This window comes from Dromiciops gliroides, chromosome 6 (assembly GCF_019393635.1).
Source record: "Dromiciops gliroides isolate mDroGli1 chromosome 6, mDroGli1.pri, whole genome shotgun sequence".
NCBI lineage: Eukaryota > Metazoa > Chordata > Mammalia > Microbiotheria > Microbiotheriidae > Dromiciops > Dromiciops gliroides.
In genome coordinates, this window is record NC_057866.1 from 167910768 (window position 1) to 167934520 (window position 23753).

General features: G+C 38.3%; 1 protein-coding gene across 2 annotated transcripts in view; it reads left to right on the plus strand.

The window, feature by feature from the left end:
• Nucleotides 1-23753, plus strand: part of ARFIP1 (ADP ribosylation factor interacting protein 1) — a 145222-nt gene that overhangs the window by 88502 nt on the left and 32967 nt on the right. For both annotated transcript variants that reach the window (XM_043971841.1, XM_043971842.1), the window contains one exon: nt 13123-13297. In XM_043971841.1, coding sequence (XP_043827776.1) covers nt 13123-13297 — 175 coding nt within the window. The remainder of the gene's footprint in view (nt 1-13122; nt 13298-23753) is intronic.

The window sequence follows — 23753 nt, forward strand, 5'->3', positions numbered from 1 at the left end:
ATCTTGCTTCCAGATTTTCTTGACATTGACATTGTCATTTGTTGTACTTAATATAACTGGTTTGACATAAATACTTGTCCTTTTCATCAGTCTAAAAAGAGATATAACCCATTCCCAGAGTAGAATGGGAAAGGAGAGTCAAGAATGCAAAGGCTATAAAGATAGAATTTTTTTCAATGTATTATCATTTGTGTTTGAAGCATTGTGAACTCCCAGAATTATCAGACACATTTAGTTTGAATCGAGTTCGTGTGTGTCGAGTCCTTTGCAAATATGCAAGTACTATATTGCAGTGGCACAGTGGAAAGAATCACCTTGCTCCAGGATCAGAAGCTCTGCCTACCTCGTGTGTGACTGTGGATGAGTCGTCGGACTTCTCTGGGACTCGATTTCTTCATCTATAAAAGAAGGTGGTTAGATTAGAGGATCTCACAGGTCCCTTTCAGTTCTAGATCTGTGATCCCCTATAAATGCTACCTTTTTTATGGTAATGATTCTACATAAGGTGACGATTACTGTCAAGACAATGACATCGATTATCTACCATTATTCCCCAACGTTTATATAGTTAAAAGTTGAGGATATTGAGTAAGAGAGTATGAAGCTGAGCACCTCAGAAGATGCCTTTAGGAGGCATCGATTAGATGTCCAAATAACATACTTAATCTTTAAATACCAAAATTTTCTATATCTTAACCATTTTAGATGGAAAACTTTCCAAGATGTATAGCATTCTTCTCACTTTGCAATTAGGTAATTTAGGTTTTTTGTGTTTGTCTCAGGGTTGTTACTGTGAATAAAAATGGTGATATTATGACCTTCAAGGACTATATACAAACATAAGTACATATGTGATACATATATAATATATATATATATGTTTATATATATTAAAATTTTATTTAGCCCTATACCACATGGCTCCAGACACCTATACTTTGTGAGATAGCATGTCTGCTATTTGTAAAATTTTCCTTTTTTCCCTCATTAGCATGGCCAATGACTATAGAACCCACGTTAGTGTTTTTATCCACTTAAAGATATTTGGAGAGTAGCTATCTATGTTATAAATATGTGCTTCAGAAAGTACAAGATTTAGAACTCCACCTTTGCAACGTATTAGATTTCAGTGATATCATTAATCATATGTGCAGTTGTTAATATAGTCTTTTTGTATTGAAGCTACCATAAATGCAAATCCTTGGTTCACAGAACAAAGACATAAAGATTTTTTTTAAAAGTTCACCAGCCCACGGGCAGCTAGATGGTGCAGTGGTTAAAGCACCCACCCTGGATTCAGGAGTACCTGAGTTCAAATCCGGCTTCAGACACTTGACACTTACTAGCTGTGTGACCCTGGGCAAGTCACTTAACCCCCATTGCCTGCAAAAAAAAAAAAAAAAGTTCACCAACCCAAAGGATTGTTCTTTAGTTGGTGATAACCAAAACCAAAAAAACTTACAACCCCTGCCAAGTATCAGATCAGAGATGAGTCAAGAAAATGAAAGAGAAAAGAAACAAGTGTTCAACCACAGATGGCCATAGACAGCAGAAGAAGAGATGGAAATTAGAAGCCATGGCCCTAAGACGCAGAGCCAGTGACTGAGAGCCACCCAAACAGTCAAGCATTGATGGAAGAAATTGCATCCCATTGTGTTCTGTTCATGGAATTATCTTCTGATAATGATGTCGCTTCTAAATTATTTGGTGTGACACTTTTTCAAAATACAGTAGTGTGAATTCCTGAAGTGGTGAAGGAGTTTTCCTTTGTATCCTATTACAAATGTGATGCAAGGAAGGGAGAGAGGAGTGGATTAAAACTGACAGAGAGTTTGATGTGATATGTTGTGTTATTGATGTAGAAAATCATAGTGTTTTCAGTGCTGCTGACCAGCCAAAGGGCACTTAAAACCATGGAGGACAAGATTTTCTGGAAATCAGGAAAACCTCTTGGGAGAAGGCTGCTTTGATCTTAGATTCAGTAATAAATTGTGCAGAAATGTAGCTATGTTTCACTGCCCAGAAGGTCGTGCAGCTGCACATCCTGTCCTTCACCCCACCTTCATGAGAAGGAGGCAGATGATCAAAATGCAAACTGACACCAGGGATTGTTTTTTCCAAGAAAGCAAGTTCCAGGGTATCTCGTGAGGTCAGTACTCATTCATTTCTGTAGCCACTTCCATCTTCATGCAGAACTGCAGAATGATGCAATAACAAGTGCTCCTGATAAGGCCCAGGATTCATGAAGATAGTATTAAATTATATTCACTGAAATCCAACAAAGCAGGGGAGTTTTTAATACATTTTAGAAAGAGTTTTATAAAAACGGTTATAATAATGCTTTTGGCTTGCCAGGCTGTTATATTCATGAGCCAGGCATAAACCTTTGGATTATGTGTAATTGTATCTCAGATAAGAATTTGTATCTGTCATTGATCGATTAAAATGGCCATGTACCCAGTTTTGTTCCGCTTAGGGTATGGTTCTTCTGACTTTTCTAAGCAAAGATATCTGTCGTGTGAAGGAATATGATTATTACTATATTACTGGGTTTTTCCACACAGCTAGGTAGGAGAGTAGTGATGACAGCCCTTTTGTGATTGCCACTGCTGCTCTGGGAGGTCCCAGGCTCATTATTTGGCATTCCATTGGAATCAGAAGCCAAAGACAAAGAGGGAGCATCTTCCTCCACACATCTTTTCAATTCCCTTTTTTCCCTCAGTTGGCTGCTTTAGTTCAGATGAATTCAGTAAGCATTCATTAAATTTCTACTGTATGCTAGCAACTGTGGTAATTGTTGGGAATAAAAAGAATAGAGTGTAACTGAGGGAAAACAGTATATACACCTATGTAAATAGCATTTCAGGGTGGGAGGAAATACTAACATGTCAGGGGCTGTATAAGAGCCTTAGGCAGGAGATGGCCTGGAGCTGGGGACTGAAGGGAATTCAGGAATCTGAGAGGAGAAAGCTAGAGAGCCTTCTACACCTGGGAGACTACATATAAAGAGGCAAGGCTATGGGAAATACTATGTTCTACCTGTATGGGAAACAGCAAGGAAGCCAGTTTGTCTGTAGCATAGACTGTGTGAGGAAGTCTGAAAAAAGGTTGGAGCCAGTTTCTCAAGGGTTTTAGAAAAGATATCTAGGCTCTTTTTTTTATCATGGCTTTCAGGTAGTTCAATAATTTTCAAATGATCTCTCCTGGATCTATTTTTTAAGGTCAGTTTTCCAATGAGATGTTTCACCACATTGCTTTCTATTTTTTCATTCTTTTGGTTTTGCTTTATTGTTTCTTGATTTCTCATAAAGTCATTAGCTTCCATTTGCTCAACCCCAATTTTTAAGGAGTTATTTTCTTCACTGAACTTTTGTACTTCCTTTTCCATTTGGCCAATTTGGCTTTTCAAGGTATTCTTTTTCTCATTGGCTTTTTTGTACTTCTTTTACCATTTGACCTATTCTGTTTTTGTTGTTGTTGTTTGTTTGGTTTGATTTGGTTTTGGTTTGTTTTTTTTTTTTTCAGAGCAATGAGGGTTAAGTGACTTGCCCAGGGTCACACAGCTAGTAAGTGTCAAGTGTCTGAGTCTAGATTTGAACTCAGGTCCTCCTGAATCCAGGGCCAGTGCTTTATCCACTGTACCACCTAGCTGTCCCCTAGTCTGTTTTCTAAGGTGTTATTTTCTTCAGTATTTTTTGTGTGTCTCCTGTTGACTTTTTTTCATATTTGTCTTGCCTCACTCTCATTTCTTTTCCCAATTTTCCCTCTACCTCTCTTAGTTGATTTTCAAAGTCCTTTTTGAGCCCTTCCATAGCCTGAGACCAATTCATATTTTTCTTGGAGATTTTGGATATAGGAGCTTTGACTTTGTTATCTTCTTCTGAGGGTGTGTTTTGATCTTCCTTGTCACCATAATAGCTTTCTCTAGTCAGAATTTTTTTCTATTGTTTGCTCACTTTCTCAGCCTATTTCTTGACTTTTAATTCTTTGTTGAAGTAGGCCTCTGCTTGCAGGGTAGAGGGAGCACTGTCCCAAACTTCAAAGGGGTTTGTGTAACTGGTTTCAGAGATACTTCTAGGGACCTTTAAGTTTTCACTTCTTCTAAGGTGCTATGATCTAAGGAGAGGTGTATTTACTACTCTTCTGGCCTGTGCTCTTGTCTGTGAGCAACTACAAGCCTTCTTTTCTGTCCTGGAACTGTGACTCGGGTCCTTGGCCAGAGGCTCTGGTTGCTAGTTGAATATGGGCAAAGCAACAATTCTGCCTCAGTGCCAGCAAAGGGACACTTGTAATCTCCTGACCAGTCATTTGCCCCCCTTATCATCTGTAGGACTCCCAAGGCTTGCTCCTAGTTTGCTGGGGCTGGGGCTGGGGCTGTGTTCCACTCTCGCCCGAGTACAACAGACCTTTCCTGCCAACCTTCTAAGTTGTCTTTGACTGGAAAATTATTTCACCCCATCCTTTTGTGGGTTCTGCTGCTCCAGGGATTTTCTTATGGCATTATTTGAAGGTATTTGGAGGGGTCACTACCTTTCCTCCACCATCTTGGCTCCACCTCTTATCAAGGATTTTAAATGCTAACGTAGGAGACAGTGGGGTTCCTGAGCAGGAGAGTAACACAGTTAGGACTTAAATGAAAAATGACTTTTGCAGAAGAGTTACACAAAGATTATAATTATGTGTAATGCACCTTAATGTCTTCCTCCTTTCACTTCCCAGTCTAGATACTGCTTGGTGCAGATGATTAATATCAATAATTTAATGAATCTGGTGAGGGGACCCATTATTTAAATTGAAACTGCCTGTTTCCATTGGGCTAGAATCTATTTTGCATAATTATAACTTTTTTTTTTTTTTTTGCGGGGCAATGGGGATTAAGTAACTAGTCCAGGGTCACACAGCTAGTAAGTGTCAAGTGTCTGAGGCCAGATTTGAACTCAGGTACTCCTGAATCCAGGGCCGGTGCTTTATCCACCTAGCCGCCCCATTATAACTTATAATAGTGTAAATTCAAATACATGGAACCTCTTACCAGGATTCATTATTTTCACTACCTAGAACCTAACTGTAATTTGAGTGTCTTTTCATGGGAAGTACAAATAACCATGGTCTGAGATTCTGACACCTTAAGATGTACTCTCTCCTAGGGCTAAATATTATCTTAGTCACTGATGAGGTCTAGCTGATAAGGGGCCTATGAAAGGTCTACAGAAAGTCATAGTTTACAGATTCCTCAATCCTCAGAAGGGTTGAATGGATAGGTGAATTGGAAGGAATACTTTCCATGAATATTCATAAAGATGCCAAAACCTCAACAAAAACAATCCTATCCCTACTTCATTTGCTATGATGTTGTTGGTGTTGGTATTCCCTCTGGTGATGCAGATTGCAACCCATTTGTACCTCATCCTGTCCGGGTTCTAGAAGTTCTCCAAGAAAAGGATTACCTACAGGTATTCCTCTGCATTTGTGAGCCTTGCAAGGATACCAGTGGGGCACATGGGTTGTCAATCTCTTGTTTTTGCTATGTGACCAGCCTACCTCTGATCCTTTAGGCCACATCTTCTCAATTCTTAATTGCCGATAAGTAACAGTGTAGTATATTCTCACTTCCCTTGTGCCTCTCCATTTCCTACTGGGTGATGTGAAGCTTTCATTCTTCAGAGACCATATTATTTTATGACTCTTTTTTTTTTTTTTTTTTTTTTTGGCGCAGCAATGGGGGTTAAGTGACTTGCCCAGGGTCACACAGCTAGTAAGTGTCAAGTGTCTGAGGCCGGATTTGAACTCAGGTACTCCTGAATCCAGGGCCTGTGCTTTATCCACTGCGCCACCTAGCTGCCCCCTATTTTATGACTCTTGAGCAGCCACTGATCAGCTCATGAAGTAGGCCCATAATTGAATAAGAGGAGGAAAAGATAGATGACCTTTGGCAAATGATCTCAGGCTCTTCCCTAAAACAGAAGCCTTTGTAACATCAGTATTCCTCAATACCACCTTCATGACGGAAAAAAAAAACTCAACCCTCATTCTCAATTTTTTAAGTATCTTTGATTTCTTTGTAGAAAAACACATAAACACCAGATGATCAGCTTTTCAAAGCATCTTTTTTTGGGGGGTGGGGCAATGAGGGTTAAGTGACTTGCCCAGGGTCACACAGCCAGTAAGTGTCAAGTGTCTAAGGCCAGATTTGAACTCAGGTCCTCCTGAATCCAGGGCCGGTGCTTTATCCACTGCACCACCTAGCTGCTCCATTTTTCAAAGCGTCAAGTAGAACATGTTGAAAAGGGCTGATTTTTTGACAGATCTTTAAGTAGCATGGTACTAAAAGTTTATTTTCAAATGTGATCAAAATTAGTCCAGTTTTTCTGGATCTTAGTTGACAAGTTTCCTTGTAAAAATGGCAATAAGCTATAAATTCTATGAAGAATTTATTCCTGGGACAGCTTGGTGGCACAGTGGATAGAGCACTGGCCTTGGATTCAGGAGGACCTGAGTTCAAATCCGGCCTCAGACACTTGACACTTACTAGCTGTGTGACCCTGGGCAAGTCACTTAACCCCAATTGCCTTACCAAAATAAAACAACAACAACAACAAACAAACAAAAAAAGAATTTATTCCTTAATAATAAATTTCCAAAGGTATCCCTATATATTCATTCAGTTATCAGCACTCAGTCAACAAGGATTTACACTTACTATGTGCCACACATTGGTGCTAAGCCCTGGAAATACAAGCAAAAAATAAAGTCTCTGTCTTTGAGAGGTTACATTCTAATAGGCAAAAACAATACATTAAAAGAAGCTGAGAAAGGGAAGGGAGAGGGGGAAGGTACCCAGCATGGGGATATGATGGAGGAGTCCAGATTACAGCCTGATGAAAAATGAAGAAATAACTGACTTGGGCCCCTTCTTTTTTTTAATAAACATTTTTATTTATAGTTTTGAGTTCCAAATTTTATCCTTCCTTCCCTTGCAGTACTTACTGATTGCAGTAAGCAATCAGATTTGGATTATACATGTGTAATTATGTAAAACATTGCAATTTTAGTCATTTTGTATAAGAAAATGAATAAAAGAAAAAAATGAAAGTAAAAAATAGCATGCTTCAGTCTGTGTTCAATCACTATCAGTTCTTTCTTTGGAGGTGGATAGTATGCTTCATCATGAGTCCTTTGGGATTGTCTTAGATCATTGTATTGCTGAGAGTAGTTAAGTCATTCACAATTGCTCATAGAACCATAATGTTGTCACTGTGAACAACATTCTTCTGGTTATGTTCAAGTCTTTCCAGACCTTTTAGAAATCATCCTGCTTGTCATTTCTTATAGCACAATAATATCCCATCACCATCATATACCACAATTTGTTTAGCCATTCCCTAATTGATAGGCATTCTTTTGATTTCCAATTCTTAGCCACCACAAAAAGAGCTGCTATCAATATTTTTGTACAGATAGATCTTTTTCTCTTTCCGGGGATATCTTTGGGATATTAACCCAGGAGTTATATTGCTGGATCAGAGGGTATGCATAGTTCTGTAGCACTTTGAACATAGTTCCAAATTGCTCTCCACAATGGTTGGATCAGTTCAGAACTCTACCAACAGTGGATTAGTGCTCCAGTTTTCCCACATCCCCTCCAACATCCAATGTTTTCCTTTTTTGCTATATTTGCTGGCCCAGGGGCAGCTAGGTGGCATAGTGGATAGAGCACCGGCCCTGGATTCAGGAGGACCTGAGTTCAAATCCGGCCTCAGACACTTGACACTTACTAGCTGTGTGACCCTAGGTAAGTCACTTAACCCCAATTGCCTCACCAAAAAAAAATAAAATAAAATATTTGCTGGGCCCCTTCTTGAACAGAGCTTCTGGGAAAAGCCAGCCAGTCAGAAGGAGGACCTGCAGGTACTTCTTTTTTTTTTTTTCATAAAAGTATTTTATTATTTTCCAGTTACATGTAGAGATAGTTTTCAACATTTGCTTTTATAAAATTTCTAGTTTCGGGGCAGCTAGGTGATGCAGTGGATAGAGCACCAGCCCTGGATTCAGGAGGACCTGAATTCAAATCCGGCCTCAGACACTTAACACTTGCTAGCTGTGTGACTCTGAGCAAGTCACTTAACCCCAATTGCCTTACCAAAAAAAAAAAATTTCTAGTTTCAAATTTTTCTCCCTTCCCCCACCCCAAGACAGCAAGCAATCTGATATAGGTTATATATGTACAATCACATTAAACATTTCTGCATTAGCCATGCTGTGAAAGAAGAATCAGAGCAAAAAGGAAAAACCTCAAAAAAGAAAAAAAAATAGAAATAGTATGGTTCAATCTGCATCTAGATTCCATAGTTCTTTTTTTCTGCATTTAGAGAGTATTTTCCATAATGAGTCCTTTGTAACTATCTTGGACCATTATATTGCTGAGAAGAGTCAAGTCTATCACAGTTGATCAACACACAATGTTGTTGTTACTGTGTACAATGTTCTCCTGGTTCTGCTCATCTCACTCAGCATCAGTTCATGTAAGTCCTCCCAGGTTTCTCTGAAATCCGCCCTTGCTGGTACTTCTGAGTTCAGATTGCAACACTATAGTGTTGTTTTCTGGAATGTGATGGAAGAGTCCTGATTACAGTTTGGTACAATCTTTCAAATGCCATAACTTTGATGACATGACAAATATTGAAGTCCATTCCATATAGAAGCAATATTTGCTTCAATCTCAGCTTAGTTGAGTTGATAACACAACATTAGTAATCATAGTGTCCATAAGCAGAATACTTAGAAAAAAACTTATTTAGAAGTTGTGTGTTGTTTACCTCCCATCCTAAATTAGTTGAGTAACTGGTACTTTTTTCTGACACTCTATATTCTTCAATTCATGACTGTCACTTTTCTGTCTTTATAAACTTATTTAATCATGCTGTTTTCTTCCATCATGATATTTCCCATACCCCCTCTCTCTCCCCTTCTCTTATCTATTGCCATATCCTTAGTTTATACCCCGACCATCTTTAAATAAGGGTTCTCAAACTTAATCTACTAAACAGTTGAGTCATTTAAAAAAAAAATGTGTGTCTTATCCCCACAGAAAAGAAATACCATAATAGGCAGACTGGAGCTTTTTTGATGAGCTAACTAAGTAGAAATGTCTTTTTAATTATAACCAAATCATTCATCTATATCAGAAAATAACTATAGTTGTTATTCAAAATATGAATACTTCAGGAGAAGTCTGGTCATAGTCTTCCCTTTAACAACTTTTTTTTTTTTTTGGTGGGGCAATGAGGGTTAAATGATTTGCCCAGGGTCACACAGCTAGTAAGTGTCAAGTGTCTGAGGCTGTATTTGAACTCAGATCCTCCTTAACCCAGAGCCTGTGCTTTATCCACTGCACCACCTAGCTGCCCTCTTTGACCTAAACTATTGGCAGCCCCATCATCAGATGCTGTCTTCTGAACCTTCATCCTCTACCAGACATAACTGCCAAAGTTGCTCCTTTTTGCTAGTTATGTTGACTGTTATATTGCCAAAAACATTGTTCTTTCCTTTGTTGAAAAGCTCTTCATCAGAATCTTTCACTTCCACCAGTCTCTTCCATGAATGATCATTTTTATGTGGCTTAACTGCTTAGTGCTGCCCAACAAAAGACAAATGAGGCCCCTGCCTCTATTCTAGAAACTGAATCTTTTAGATGAGAAATTAGGTTTTCAGAAATCGGTTGAGAACAAAGTGCATTCAGAATGGAGGACAGCCTGAAATGGATTACCAGATGTGGAATCATTCCACAGAAGATCTCTTCTGTCCATTCCCTTCTGCTTAGTTTACAGCTTAAAATTCTCAACTTCCTTCCCTTAATGCATCACAAAGGCACTAACCTGTGTGTTGTATAGAAGAGAACCATTATCCTGAATTCCAGCAATTAACTAATGTTCCATAACTGAATGGCACATTCATAGCTTCTTATTAACAATCTAATTTGTTGACTGAACTATTTGCCCATGGACATGAATCCATATGAGAACCCATAAAATACTTGCTTATTTTTATAAGATTATATATTCTTCAGTTGTATTTGTTTGATCAATTTTGAGTATCCTACATATTCACTGAAAATATTTGTCACTTTTTGCTTTGTGACCTATTTGCCACCACTAAAATAAATGTTTTACATTTTCAGTAGCATTCTAAAGCAGCATATGATGTCTCTCCATAACAGGATTGAAATATTGAAATATGATCAATGATCAATATAGACAGGTTTGTTGTGGTACATATGTAATGAGTAGATACTATTTTATCATCCACTTCCTATTTAGCTTTTTATTTAGCACTTCTAATATAATTTGTTTTTTGTTAGAAAAATCTAGAATTTCAGTCATTCATTATGGAATAGAATACATTTTTAATGGTATTTGTCACAAGTAGAGTTTGAATTGTTTTTCTAAGTGATTTTTTTAAAAAAAATTTTCCAATTACATGTAAAGATATTTTTTGAGTTCCAAATTTTTCTCCCACTCTTCCTTCCCTCCCCCCTCCCAAAGCCAACAAGCAATCTAATATAGACTGATTATACATTACAATCACCTTAAACATATTCCTGCATTAGTCATTTGTAAAAGAAGAATCAGAGCAAAATGAGGGGGAAAAAAACCCCACAAGAAAGAATAAACAACGATGACAAAGAAAAGCAACAACAAAAGTGAAAATAGTATGCTTCAGTCAGCATTCAGACTCCATAGTTCTCTTTCTGAATATGAAAAGGATTTTCCATTATAAGTCTTTTGTATTGGGGGCAGCTAGGTGGCACAGTGGATAGAGCACCGGCCCTGGAGTCAGCAGGAGTACCTGAGTTCAAATGTGGCCTCAGACACTTAACACTTACTAGCTGTGTGACCCTGGGCAAGTCACTTAACCCCAACTGCCTCACTAAAAAAACAAAACAAAAACAAAAAAAAGTCTTTTGTATTGCTCCAAAGAATTAAGTCTATAACAGTTGATCATCATACAGTGTTCTTGATACCGTGTACAGTGTTCTCTTGATTCTGCTTACTTCCCTCAGCCTCAGTTCATGTAAGTCTTTACAGGTTTTCCTGAAATCTGCCTGTTCATCATTTCCTACACCACTATAGTATTCCATTACATTCATATACCACAACTTGTTCAACCATTCCCCTATTGATGGGCATTTCCTCAATTTCCAATTCTTTGCCACCTCAAAAAGAGCAGCTATAAATATTTTTGTACATGTGGATCCTTTTCCCTTTTTTATGATCTCTTTGGGATATAGATGTAGTAGTGATATTGCTGGGTTTGATAGCCTTTTGGTCATGGTTCCAGATTGCTCTACAGAATGGTTGGATCAGTTCACAACTCCACCAACAGTGCATTAGTATTCCAATTTTCCCATTCTCCAACATTTATAATTTACCTTTTCTGTCATATTAGCAAATTGGATAGGTATGAGGTGGTACCTCAGAGTTGTTTTAATTTGAATTTCTCTAATCAGTAGTGACTGAGAACATTTTTTCATCTGAAAACTGCCTGTTCATATCCTTTGACCAATTTTCAATTGGGGAATGACTTGTATTCTTATATATTTGATTCAGTTCTCTATATATTTTAGATATGAGACCTTTATCAGAAACACTGGTAATCAAAAAAAAAACTATTAAGAAAAAAAAAAAGAAACACTGGTAGTAAAAATTGTTTCCCAGCTTTCTGCTTTCCTTCTAATTTTGTTTGCATTGGGTTTTTTTGTGCAAAACCTTTTTAATTTAATGTAATCAAAACATTACATTTTGCATTTCATAATGTTCTCTATCTCATCTTTGGTCATAAATTCTTCCCCTTTCCATAGATCTGACAAGTAAACTATTCCTTCCTTTTCTAATTTGCCTATGGTATCAGATGATTTTTTAAAGCAATCTTTCACCAGTGATAGTGTTATGAGAAGCCTATAGAGGTTAGGGAGTGAAGCCTGTGGTTGTGGAACAGAACAAAGCCAAATAGGGATCACTTGACCCATATAGGGATCAATCTTTTGACCTTGACCTTGTCATTATGTTCTAAGGACTGGTTTTCAGTTTCAGTGACCAAATTTCACTCCTAAATTGAGTTTCAAGTGATCCACAGTCTGCAAGGAAAGGATAATAATAGGAAGAAGCTGTGTTTTTCTGAACCTTTTCAGTACAATATTAACTTCTATTTACATAATTCATTATAATCATCAGACATTCCTGGTCTTTACATTCACAGGTTTTGCCATTTGCGGGTTTGGCCATCAATAATTAAATGGGAATTTTTTGAGATTTGTGACATACTACAGAAAATCATAGATGATGCATGAGTATAAAGAAAACTTTTTTAAAATGAATGCCCTAGGGGGCAATTAGGTGGCTCAGTGGATAAAGCACCGGCCCTGGATTCAGAAGGACCTGAGTTCAAAATCCGGCCTCAGACACTTGACACTAGCTGTGTGACCCCGCAAAAAATAAAGTAAAATAAAATAAAATGAATACCCATAATGTACAAATACTATATAATATTCATCCATTTTATCATTTACTACTATAAGTATACATATAGAAATTTATTACAAGCAGTTAAAAATTTTTGTTATAAGTTTCAGTGCACTAAAGAACTATAGCTATGCACTCTTGAGAATACCTACTCTTTGTCTCTTTATCATCCAGACTCAGTCATGCAGTTTTCTCCCACAGTGATCCTTGTATCTTGCACTTTTTGTAGGAAAAGGAATCTGTGAAGCACTTGCTGCAACTACACCAGTGGCTGAGAATACTGCATTGTGTGCAAGACACTGATCTTTTTCATGTAGAAACTTCAACTTTTTTGTGTGCACAGTGTGTTGTTTTACTTGTTTTGTGTATTAAATAAATAAGATCAGAATTATGAAAAATAAAGCTTGGGAGGGGATCCTAGACTTATTCATGGTTTCTCACATTGTCAGGGATCTGATATCCCTAACCCCCACAAATTTCAAGAGACAACTACTTATAGAATTAAACTTTATGTGTAAATATGTCAATATTTCTAACCTGTCTGATAAACTTTATTCATGTGTTAAAGTATGATTCTCATGTCTTCATCCTGTTTTCCTGCCAGGATTGAATATGATGCCTACCGGACTGATTTAGAAGAATTGAATCTTGGACCACGTGATGCAAACACTCTGCCAAAGATTGAGCAGTCTCAGCAGCTGTTCCAAGCACATAAGGAAAAATATGATAAAATACGCCAAGATGTATCTATCAAATTGAAATTTCTAGAAGAAAATAAGGTAAATTTTTACATTTCTCTAAGGTACACTGTAGATATTTTCTACGAACCTTGAGTTCAATGTAATTGATACATGTGTGAAAGATTTTTTTAAAAGAGGCAATAGAAAAAAGTGACTTAAAAAGGCAAAGGAAAATTGTTTTTGGTCTTGTTATCTGTCTTCTCCCATTACAGTCACCATAAGGAATTCTGTTTCTAGGCCACTGGCGATAAAGAGTTAACAAAGTATATATACTTGATACCATTTGCCATCCACCCTGCCCCATCACACTTCTCACATTGACAGTTAGCAGATGAAGAATATGGTATCCTATGTCCCCCCAACATTAGATTCAGTAGTGAGCTGCTTCAAAATTCTAAAATGAGAAAGAGCATGTGGAGTGTTTGAAGTCCTAAACATGAAAATAAATTATACTAATAAGTTGTAAGAGAGAACAGACTGAAGAAAAAGGTTGAGGACAGTGAGGAAGATACAGTGTGGCTCCTTGACTTTACAGTCATTTCATCACAAAGCATTTATTAAACGCCATCTGTGTGCCCAGGCTCTTCTTTAGCAATTGAGAAATAACACAATGTCTGCCTCCGTGGTGATAACACTGTAACAAGGGAAACAACAATATATGTTTGTGTATACACAGTAAGTCCAAGGTAATTTGGAGGGGGTGGGATGGCATTACCAGCTGTAATGATCACCAGAGCTCTCTTGGAACAGCTGGAATTTGAGCTGAGCTTTGAAGAAGATTAGGGACTCCCAAGGGTGGAGATGAGGAGGGAAGCAGAAGTTGGAATGATGTTATATGAGGAAGATCAGGAAGGCCAATTTGGCCAAGCCATAGCCTGAAACGGGTTTGGTTTGGTTGGTACAAATTTATGTTCAATTGAATGAAGGCTATTAGAGGACATATAGTAATATACAACATGTTACCATTTTGTGGGCATGTGGACTTGTCTCAATAAAAAAAATTGAAAAGGTAGAAATTAATCTAATTTGGTAGATTAAAAACCATCCATTTGTGCTATCTCTGCTTTTCTATTCCTATGTCACTTAATAGAGTGAGTACAAAAGTTAGGCTAGTTAGGCCTACCTAATTGCTACTTTTACTGCTTTGTCCAACTTTCAAAAGTTGGTCATTTTGTTGTTCAAATTTCATGTTGGTCAAAGTTCTTCATAAGAAATCTTCAGATTGGTCAAAATGAATGGCCCTCCATAATGCCATCCATAGCTACATGTGCTTTTTATAATAGCCTGCAAGAGGCTTAGTTTGAACAAAATAAAACCATACCCCAGCCTCCTCAGAAATGTGCACTTAGCATAACTTCCTATTTCTGGCCACATTACTCACATGATTCCTACTTTGGGGTTTGGGGCTTCTACAGTATTAATGCCAAGGTAAAGAGATTCTTTTGCTCAAATAGCATAAAAACTAACATTTGTGGCTTGGATGGGACTGAGAACATGACCTCTGTTCACCCAAGCCTTGTGAACTGAATGGCACTGCCCTGTCTGAAGAACAACTGCACTTAGAACTTTTAAAAGTAAAGAGAGTGGGATGTGATCTGTGAGCATATTTCATTAACTCTTTAGTATAAAATATCAAATTAGATTTAATATCAAATTGGAAAGAGCTCTAATTCTCTGAATTTCAGTGTCCCTATTATAGTGTGTTCCTTTTAGTCTGCTACCATTTATTTATTCATTTATAGCATCTCCTATTTGCAAGGCCCTATTGTGTGCACTGTGAGAAATCCAAAGAAATAAGAGATGTGGACACTCCTCAAGCTTACTACAGTGCAATACATCTGGTAAACATCAATGAATGAATAGTAGAGCTGACAAGAGCAGAGGAAAGAGATGTTACTATGAACTAAGCTGATTAAAGGATTCATAGAGCATTTACAACTCGAATTAAACCTTAAAGGATGGGTAGTATTTGAATTGTGAGGTGCAACAGCATTTGAAGCAAAAAGAATAACACAGGCAATGTCAGACAGGAATAGCAAAGCCTTTTCAAGGAATGCTGAGCAAACCATTCTTTCCAGAAGACAGGGCTTATCTTATGAACTAGTAGGAAATGGGGTCCTGAAGATTGGGGAAGGGCAAATTAAAGAGAGAAACAAATGCCAGCCTAAAGAGTGAGGAGCCTTTCGCAGTTTTTTGAGCCAGGAGATCATATAAAAAGAAAGGTGGTTTGGGGGAAGATTAATCTAGTAGAGATGTACTACACTGAGCCCCAGGAGACTTACAATAAACCAAGAGTGAAGTGATAAAGACTTGAACTGTAAGTAGCAATAGGAATAGAAAGGAGGAAAGACAAGAAGGAGGTCACAAAAAAGAAAATTGATAGGACTTGGTGACCGATTGGATTGAGAAGTGGGTAGCAGGCAATGCAGAGAAAGCAATCCAAAAGCGACCCTGAGGACAGAGAATGATGGTGCCAAGGTCAGCAGGGCAGTGCCTAGAAAGCTGGGCTTGGATTCCAGAAAGCTGACTTCAGGTCCTTTGGATGCTTGCTGGCTCTACAGTTGTGGGTTAAATCATTAAGTCCTGAGAGCTTCAGTTGCCTCATCTGTAAAACACAGACAATAGCACTTAAACTACTTACTTTACATGGCTGGTACAAGGAAAGCCATTTAAGCCCTCAAGCATTGCTTAAGTTCTATAAGTTATACTGACAGAAATCAAGAACTCATGGAGAATTTTATGGAGAGAATGAGTTTCATTTTAGCCATTTAAAGCATGATATGCAAGAAAGCAGGACATGTCTACCAGAGGAACTTGAAGATTTAGCATGAGGCCAGCAGAAAAATGCCCTTTCTTTTTGATTTTCCAAAGATGTTATCAAACTCTGTTACAATAATTAGTTGTTTATTCGAGAAAAATTATAAAGAAATGTTGGGGTTTTTTTCAAAGAATACTTTTTTATTATTATAAAGAGGTAGAGTTATTCAGTGTTGTTTTAAGCAGCAACTGTAATTAGAATGAAGACTTGGAGTCATTGTTTAGTTTGTTTGGTTTTTTTGTAGTCAGATTGAGCAACTTTTACTCTTTTATCTTCCATAGCTTTTAGCTAACATGGAGCCCTTTGCAGAAGTAAGAATTGACTCTAATCCCTATTTTGTCTCTTGGCAATTTTAAATTATATCAACTGTGAGGGTTTCTGTTGTTGTTTCTTTAAATTACAGCTATAGTTAGTAATGAAGAGGTCAAAAAAGGAGCAAGGTCTAGTACAAAACATGGATAGTAATCCTCCACTTATCTAGAGCAGCGGCTCTTCATTTGGGATCCAGATGTTTGGTTGTTGTTGGTTTTTTTAATATTTTGATAACCATCAGCACGATGGTTTGAAATCTACAAGTTTTACTTTGTCCATTTAAAAACATAGGGGGCAACTAGGTGACACAGTGGATAAAGCATTTGCCCTGAATTCAGGAGGACCTGAGTTAAAATCCAGGCTCAGACACTTAGCACCTACTACCTGTGTGACCCTGGGCACTTAATCCTCGTTACCCCACAAAGAAAAATTTTAAAAACAACAACATTATTTGCACCTAACCCTCATTGCCCTGCAATAATAAATAAATAGATAGATAGATAGATAGATATAAAAATAAAAACATTATTTGGAGGAGGGATAGCCATAAAAAGTGTTAAGAATTCTTGATCCAGAGCTTCTCCAGAGAGCTAAATCTTATGCACCAAAGCTGTTTTAACCATATTGGTAGATTTTTCTGAATTGTGTTACCCATTTCTGTCTTAAACTAGGCTTATTGAACTTACAGACTTAAAATGATTTCTCATGTCATAGATTTGGCTGTTATCTCTGCCAAAACGTTCAGCAGTTGGTCATCGACCATCCTTCTGCTGTCTCTGATTTCCTGCCTGTCCACTCTTAGGTGGGTCATTGGACAATAGACGTGTCACCCAGTCTATACTCCAGTTTGTACCTTTCCTGCCTGTCTGGACCTGCCAGAGTTTGTATCCTGCTAGTATGGCCTTTGAGAACCCAAGTTTTCCATCATTCCATGATGAGGCATCAGAGTAGGATTTTGTTTGTTTTTTGTTTTTTGCAGAGCAATGAGGGTTAAGGGACTTGCCCAGGGTCACACAGCTAGTGTCAAGTGTCTGAGGTCGGATTTGAACTCAGGTCCTCCCGAATCCAGGGCCAGTGCTTTATCCACTGTGCCACCTTGCTGCCCCCAGAGTAAGATTTTAACAGAAAATATCAAGCATTAAGTTAACTTTTTCTTATTAACTCAAAGCTACTTTAGCATTCCTTATTTCTTAAAATGCTTAGAGCTTTGTGAAATAGCGTGTGTATATTGTGACTCAAAAACCCTCAAAAGGTATTATTTATGCTTAGGCTTTTCTTACCATTAGAGGTTCTGGTTGGAACATAAGTAGCCTTGGTTCAAAAGTATATGCACACAAGAGGCACTTTCAATTTTTTTTTTAAGTAATAAACATTTTTATTTATAGTTTTGGGTTCCAATTTTTATCCCTCCTTCCTTCTCTCCCCTCCCCACTCCCTCAGGTGGTAAGCAATCAGATATAGGTTATACATGTATGATTATGTAAAACATTACCATGTTAGTCATTTTATACAAGAAAATTTAAATAAAAGAAAAAATGAAAGAAAGTGAAAAATAGCATACTTCAGTCTGTGTTCAATCAATATCAGTTCTTTCTTTGGAGGTAGCTAGTATCATCATTAGTCAATTGGGATTGTCTTGGATTATTATATTCTTTACAATAGTTAAGTCAGTCACAGTTCTTCATCAGACAATATTGCTGTCTCTGTGCACAACGTTCTCTTGGTTCTGCTCACTTCACTATACATCAGTTCATACAAGTCTTTCCAGGCTTTTCTGAAGTCATCCTGCTTGTCATTTCTTACAGCACAATAATATTCCATCACCAACATATACCACAGCTTGTTTAGTCATTCTCCAATTGATGGATGTTTCTTTGATTCCAGTTTTTTAATAAAAAAAAAATATAAAATATTTTGTCCACTTTTAAAATTAACAAGAGAACATAAATCTCTTCAGTAAGCTATGTATGTATATTTCAGTTTTACATAATAGGCATTTAAAGAAGCAAGATAGGGCAAAAGGGAGGAGAAAGTGGAGGGTTTGAAAGAGAAAGAATGTGAGAGGCCCATCCAAAAGGACAGGAAGAAAGAGATATACACCAGGTAAGTAAAAGATGAAAAGCTACATGGGAAGGAAAAGGAGATGAACGACTAATTAGTTTTGTTTGTTTTAAACTTTTTTTTTTTAATGACTTCACATTTTGGGGGTGGGTGGGGTTTTTTCTCTATTTTTTTTGTGGGGCAGTGAGAGGTGACTTGCCCAGGGTCACACAGCTAGTAAGTGTCAAGTGTCTGAGGCCAGATTTGAACTCAGGTCCTCCTGAATCCAGAGCCAGTGCTTTATCCACTGTGCCACCTAGCTGCCCTAGACTAATTAGTTTTATGCATATGCATCACTGATGAAGGGAGTACAGACATGGTTGGGTGGGAAGTTATTTTGCTTGCCTATGAATATTTGTTACAAGGATTTTATTATTTTCAGTGGCCTAGGAGTGCCTAGAGACTAGGTTCCCAACACTATTACCACCAAAAGAAAAAGAGAGGACAGAAGAAAGTCCAGAAAAGAAAGAATTAGACATATGCAGGACAAATTTAAAAGTGACATGTTCAATTTTATATAAGTCAAACAAAGGAAAACTCTACATATTAGAGGTCGACAGTCTCCTAAACAACTTTCTTCTGTTCTAGAATGTATATAGAAATAGCCATCTTATTTTCTTTTTGTTAAATTCAGAATAGAAATGAAATGAAATGGAAAAAAAGGAATACACAAAACCAAGTTCTTCCATAGTTGGATAAATACAATGGCAATCCTAACCAAAACTGTCATGGGAAAAGATTAGTTCATTCATGAATATTACCCTTTAAAAACATCAAATAAATCATCCAAATTTTCTTTTATTCATAAACAGTAACAGAATTTGTTATGCTTAAAATGGAGTTAAAAATCTCTTCCTAAAGGCATTCTTAACCTCTTAAGGGCTAGGTTTTGTAGGCCTTCCAGCTCCTAACAAACTGTTTTACTACAACAATCATTAAACCTATGTTTATATTGATTGGAATCTCCTTTTCTTCATTTTCAATGAAGAATTCTGACTTCTTGCTCTGAACAGTGAGGAATATTTTATTTCATTTTCTGGATAAAAAAGATCTGTCTCCATGGAATAACTTACTGATTACATGGCCTTTTGGGATATTCCTCCTAAAAGCTTAAAGTCATATTAGATTTTCCCAACCCAAAGCACATTTAGTATCATCCTTGGGTACTTGGTGGATAGGTCAGATTTTAAAAGCTAGGACACAGAAGTTCCACCCCACCCCCACCCCCCACCCCCAGGGACTTAAGTAAAAGCAAGATCTTTGTCCACTAGGAATGTCAAAGTGCCAGAAGTGACTTGGGGGAAGAAATGGCCCTTGCACCATATGTTCCCCGCACTCTCATATATGTTTCTGTGCTTTCCCTATTCTGCCTAGAATAGCACTGGCTTCCTTTTGCTGTTTTGTATTGCAAACTCGTGTCTGATTTTCAGTCTTTTCTCACTCCCAGTTTTCTCTGTGGCCTTGTTGGCTTTCTAAGTTTGTCTGAGAATTTTTTAACTAGACCATGTCATGCTTCATCAGTAGAGTAACTGGATCTGGGGTGTAAAGCATTAACTTTATTTGCCCAAATCTGAATCTTGACTAATTGAATATATTTCATTGTATAAGTTAATATCTTATTTCATGTCATTAATCTTTTTTTTTAATGGACACTGTAAACTTTACTATAATTCAGAAATTTCTGTATTTTCTTCCTTGAGCTCCAGCCAGCTGCTTTAAAAGGTCACTGCATAATGAAAGAAGAATCCTCTGCTGAAAATGCACACAAATAATGAGTGTGGAAGGAATTGTTTTCTTAATCTCCCTTGGAAACTAGATGGGTAGAAGCAGATCCTTCCCAGAAATACAGTTGGCATTTGTTCCAAGTATAGCCTACATAACAAGACTATATGTCACTTCTTAAAGAAATACAACCCACAGTCTTAATATTTTCAAGATACAGGGCTAGATTTAAGCTAGCTTTAAGATGAATAATAATGCCCATTAAATCAGTTTTTTTTCATGGTCCAGAACTGGTTTCTACTCCCATAGCTTTGAAAGAATTCTGCAATTTAACAATTTTATTCATTTTCCTCTTTGCATTCTTTAATTTCATCTTATTTTCCCTGTGACAGGAAAAAAATATTTTTCCATTCTTAATAATCTTTAAAAATTCAGTTTTATGTATTAGACATTCTGCATTGGCATGGCAAGCGAATGTTTAACAACCATCTTGGGGGATGAGCCTTATATGCACAACCCTTTAAGTTCAATCTACATTTTCAACATTGTCTCCATCACTTTCTTGAATAGATCACAATTCACAAAACAATAAGTCAAGTCTTGATTTGTAGCATTTGTTGATTTCAGAAGTGTAAATGCTTACACTAAGAATTTAACAGTCATCTCCAGTCTATCCATTCTGGCCCCAGCGCACTCCTTGCTGTACCATCTTTCTCATGAGAAATATTTTCCCCTCTTTTATTTTGGTTACCCATTGCTGAATGACTACAATTGTCAATGATCTTTCCAGGTCTTAACTGCCAGAAACAAGATGCTGTATTCCATAAGTGGTTTTGTTAGTGTACTATAAAGGAGGACTAACATATGTTTCCGTGCTTTCCCCATTCTGCCTAGAATAGCACTGGCTTCCTCTTGCTGTTTTGTATTGCAAACTCATGTCTGGTTTTCATCCTATTCTCACTCCCAGTTTTCTCTCTTGCCTTATTGGCTTTCCAAGTTTCTCAGAAAATTTTAGAACTAGAATGGACGTTAGGGATTATCTAGTTTAACCTTCCCCCCATTTTAGAAATGTGAAAATTGAGACCAGAGAAGTTGTGACTTGTCCAAGGTTAGACAACTAACTAGTAGCAGGACCTATGCTATCACTAGTCTCCTAGTGGTCCTCCCGCTCCACTTTGCTGCCTCCTTCCTTTTGCATTTTTATTATTTGTTGTTATATATAGGATTATCCTTTCCAAATAAGTGCATATTTTTCCAAGTTTCAGGACTGGTCTATGTCACAGTAATAAACATTGGATGTCCATAAATTAATTTTTCTGATTTATATAGAAATATAAAAGAGAGCACTGGCCCTAAATTCAGGAGGACCTGAGTTCAAATCCAGCCTCAGACACTTGACACATACTAGCTGTGTGACCCTGGGCAAGTCACTTAACCCTCATTGCCCAAGGAAGAAAGAAAGGAAGGACACTGCATATTTACTAATGTAGATAAAACAAGAGCCCATAGACATGTTCATTACAGACTTAATTACTGAAATCCCAGTTCTTAGGTGACAAGAAATAAACAAACTTCACCTTCTGAAGACCCCAAACTAGAAATGAAGAGGCCTGAGTTCTAGACTAAGCTGTGTGGTCTGAGACAAGAGAATTTACCTTGATAGACCTCAGCTTTGTTTGCAGTAGCTTGGGACCCTTCAGTTCCTATGTCAAATGTTCCTCCCCACTCTAAAGCTCAAGGATAACATGAAAACATGGAAGGTATAAGAACTAAGTCATAAGATCAGACTGACTCTCTTGGGGAGACCAAGTACTTAAAAGAGCTGCCAGATTTTCAGTCAACTCAACCTGATGAGACTCAAATATCCAGTAAGATCTGTGGTCTCATTCTGCAAAAGGTTCAGGTCACCACCCATCCCTGCCTGCCCATCTTGTCATTTCCTTTCATAAGTTTGCAGGGCATGATGAGAACCTTCTTTGTTTTCTCCTGACACCTGGAGTAAATCTGTGAAGCTCTTGAACTATCCACCTGTTATCTCTCACTTAGACCATGTGGCCAGCCCATCTCTTCTGAGCATATATTTCTCATAGGTCATGCATGACGTCCTTTTTTCATAGTTGCTTGTTTTAAGTTGCTTGCATCCACCATGCTCCTCTCCACTGCCCTCTTGAGTGAACCTCATTTGTAGTTTTTAGGTGACTAGAGCATTCCACACCACCACCAATAGAATATTATGTTATTTAAATGATCTGGGGACGAGGCTGGGTGTGCTAAGATTATTGTTACTGCTGTATTAACGGCTGTTCATATAATAATGGCTACTGTACCAGTTTGAGCAGTAAGCACTTATTATTATTAAGTAATCACACATTATTAAAGTACTGACCGCATATCTCCCTGACTTGCCCAGTAGCCACAGGCTTACAGACCTCAACAATTACATACCCAGCGTATTGAGCCAAGAGGGTGAGCAGGGGGGAGGGGGGGAGAGGGAGAAGAGGAGGGCAGGAGAGGGAGAGGGAAGGAGGAGGGCGGGAGAGGGAGGGAGGAGGGCAGGAGAAGGAGAGGGAGAGGGAGGGAGGAGGGCAGGAGAAGGAGAGGGAGAGGGAGGGAGGAGGGCAGGAGAGGGAGAGGGAGAGGGAGGGAGGAGGGCAGGAGAGGGAGAGGGAGAGGGAGGGAGGAGGGCAGGAGAGGGAGAGGGAGAGGGAGGGAGGAGGGCAGGAGAGGGAGAGGGAGAGGGAGGGAGGAGGGCAGGAGAGGGAGAGGGAGGGAGGAGGGCAGGAGAGGGAGGGAGGAGGGCAGGAGAAGGAGAGGGAGAGGGAGGGAGGAGGGCAGGAGAGGGAGAGGGAGAGGGAGGGAGGAGGGCAGGAGAGGGAGGGAGGAGGGCAGGAGAAGGAGAGGGAGAGGGAGGGAGGAGGGCAGGAGAGGGAGAGGGAGAGGGAGAGGGAGGGAGGAGGGCAGGAGAGGGAGAGGGAGAGGGAGGGAGGAGGGCTTGTGGGCTAATGGAGAGCAAAAGAGGGCAAGCTTCTTGTGGTGCAGTCTTTTTATCCTCTTTTTGGTAGAGTTGGGTCACTATACATTTATCAGAGCTCCATTGATGAACATGAATTGTGGGGTGGTCTTAGAGAGGGTAAGTTCCTGCTCTAGATGTGTCTTCCCCTAGTTAATCAAGAATCCCTCTGCATTCCTTTGGTTAAGATGAACTCATCCCAGGCAGGTTTCTGGTGTGAGGGGGAGAGAGCAGCAAAAACTAATGTCTGGGTTTCTTCTAGAAATCTATTATTCATAATTAGTTTCTCACAATATTAACGTGAAGAAGATACGCCTGTGTTTCTGGTAAATTTGATATCATTAAGAACCTTTGACAGTTCTTGAAAGCAATCAAGCTGGCTCGTCTCTTTAATTATAAACCTCATTTATCGTGCTCTCTGCCCGGGATACTTCATAGTTATGGACAGGTTCCATAGTTTGCCCGTTTTATTGGACTCAAGAAAACCAGAGGCCAAATGTCAGCACAGACATTTAGTAGCTGTAGGACTAGGA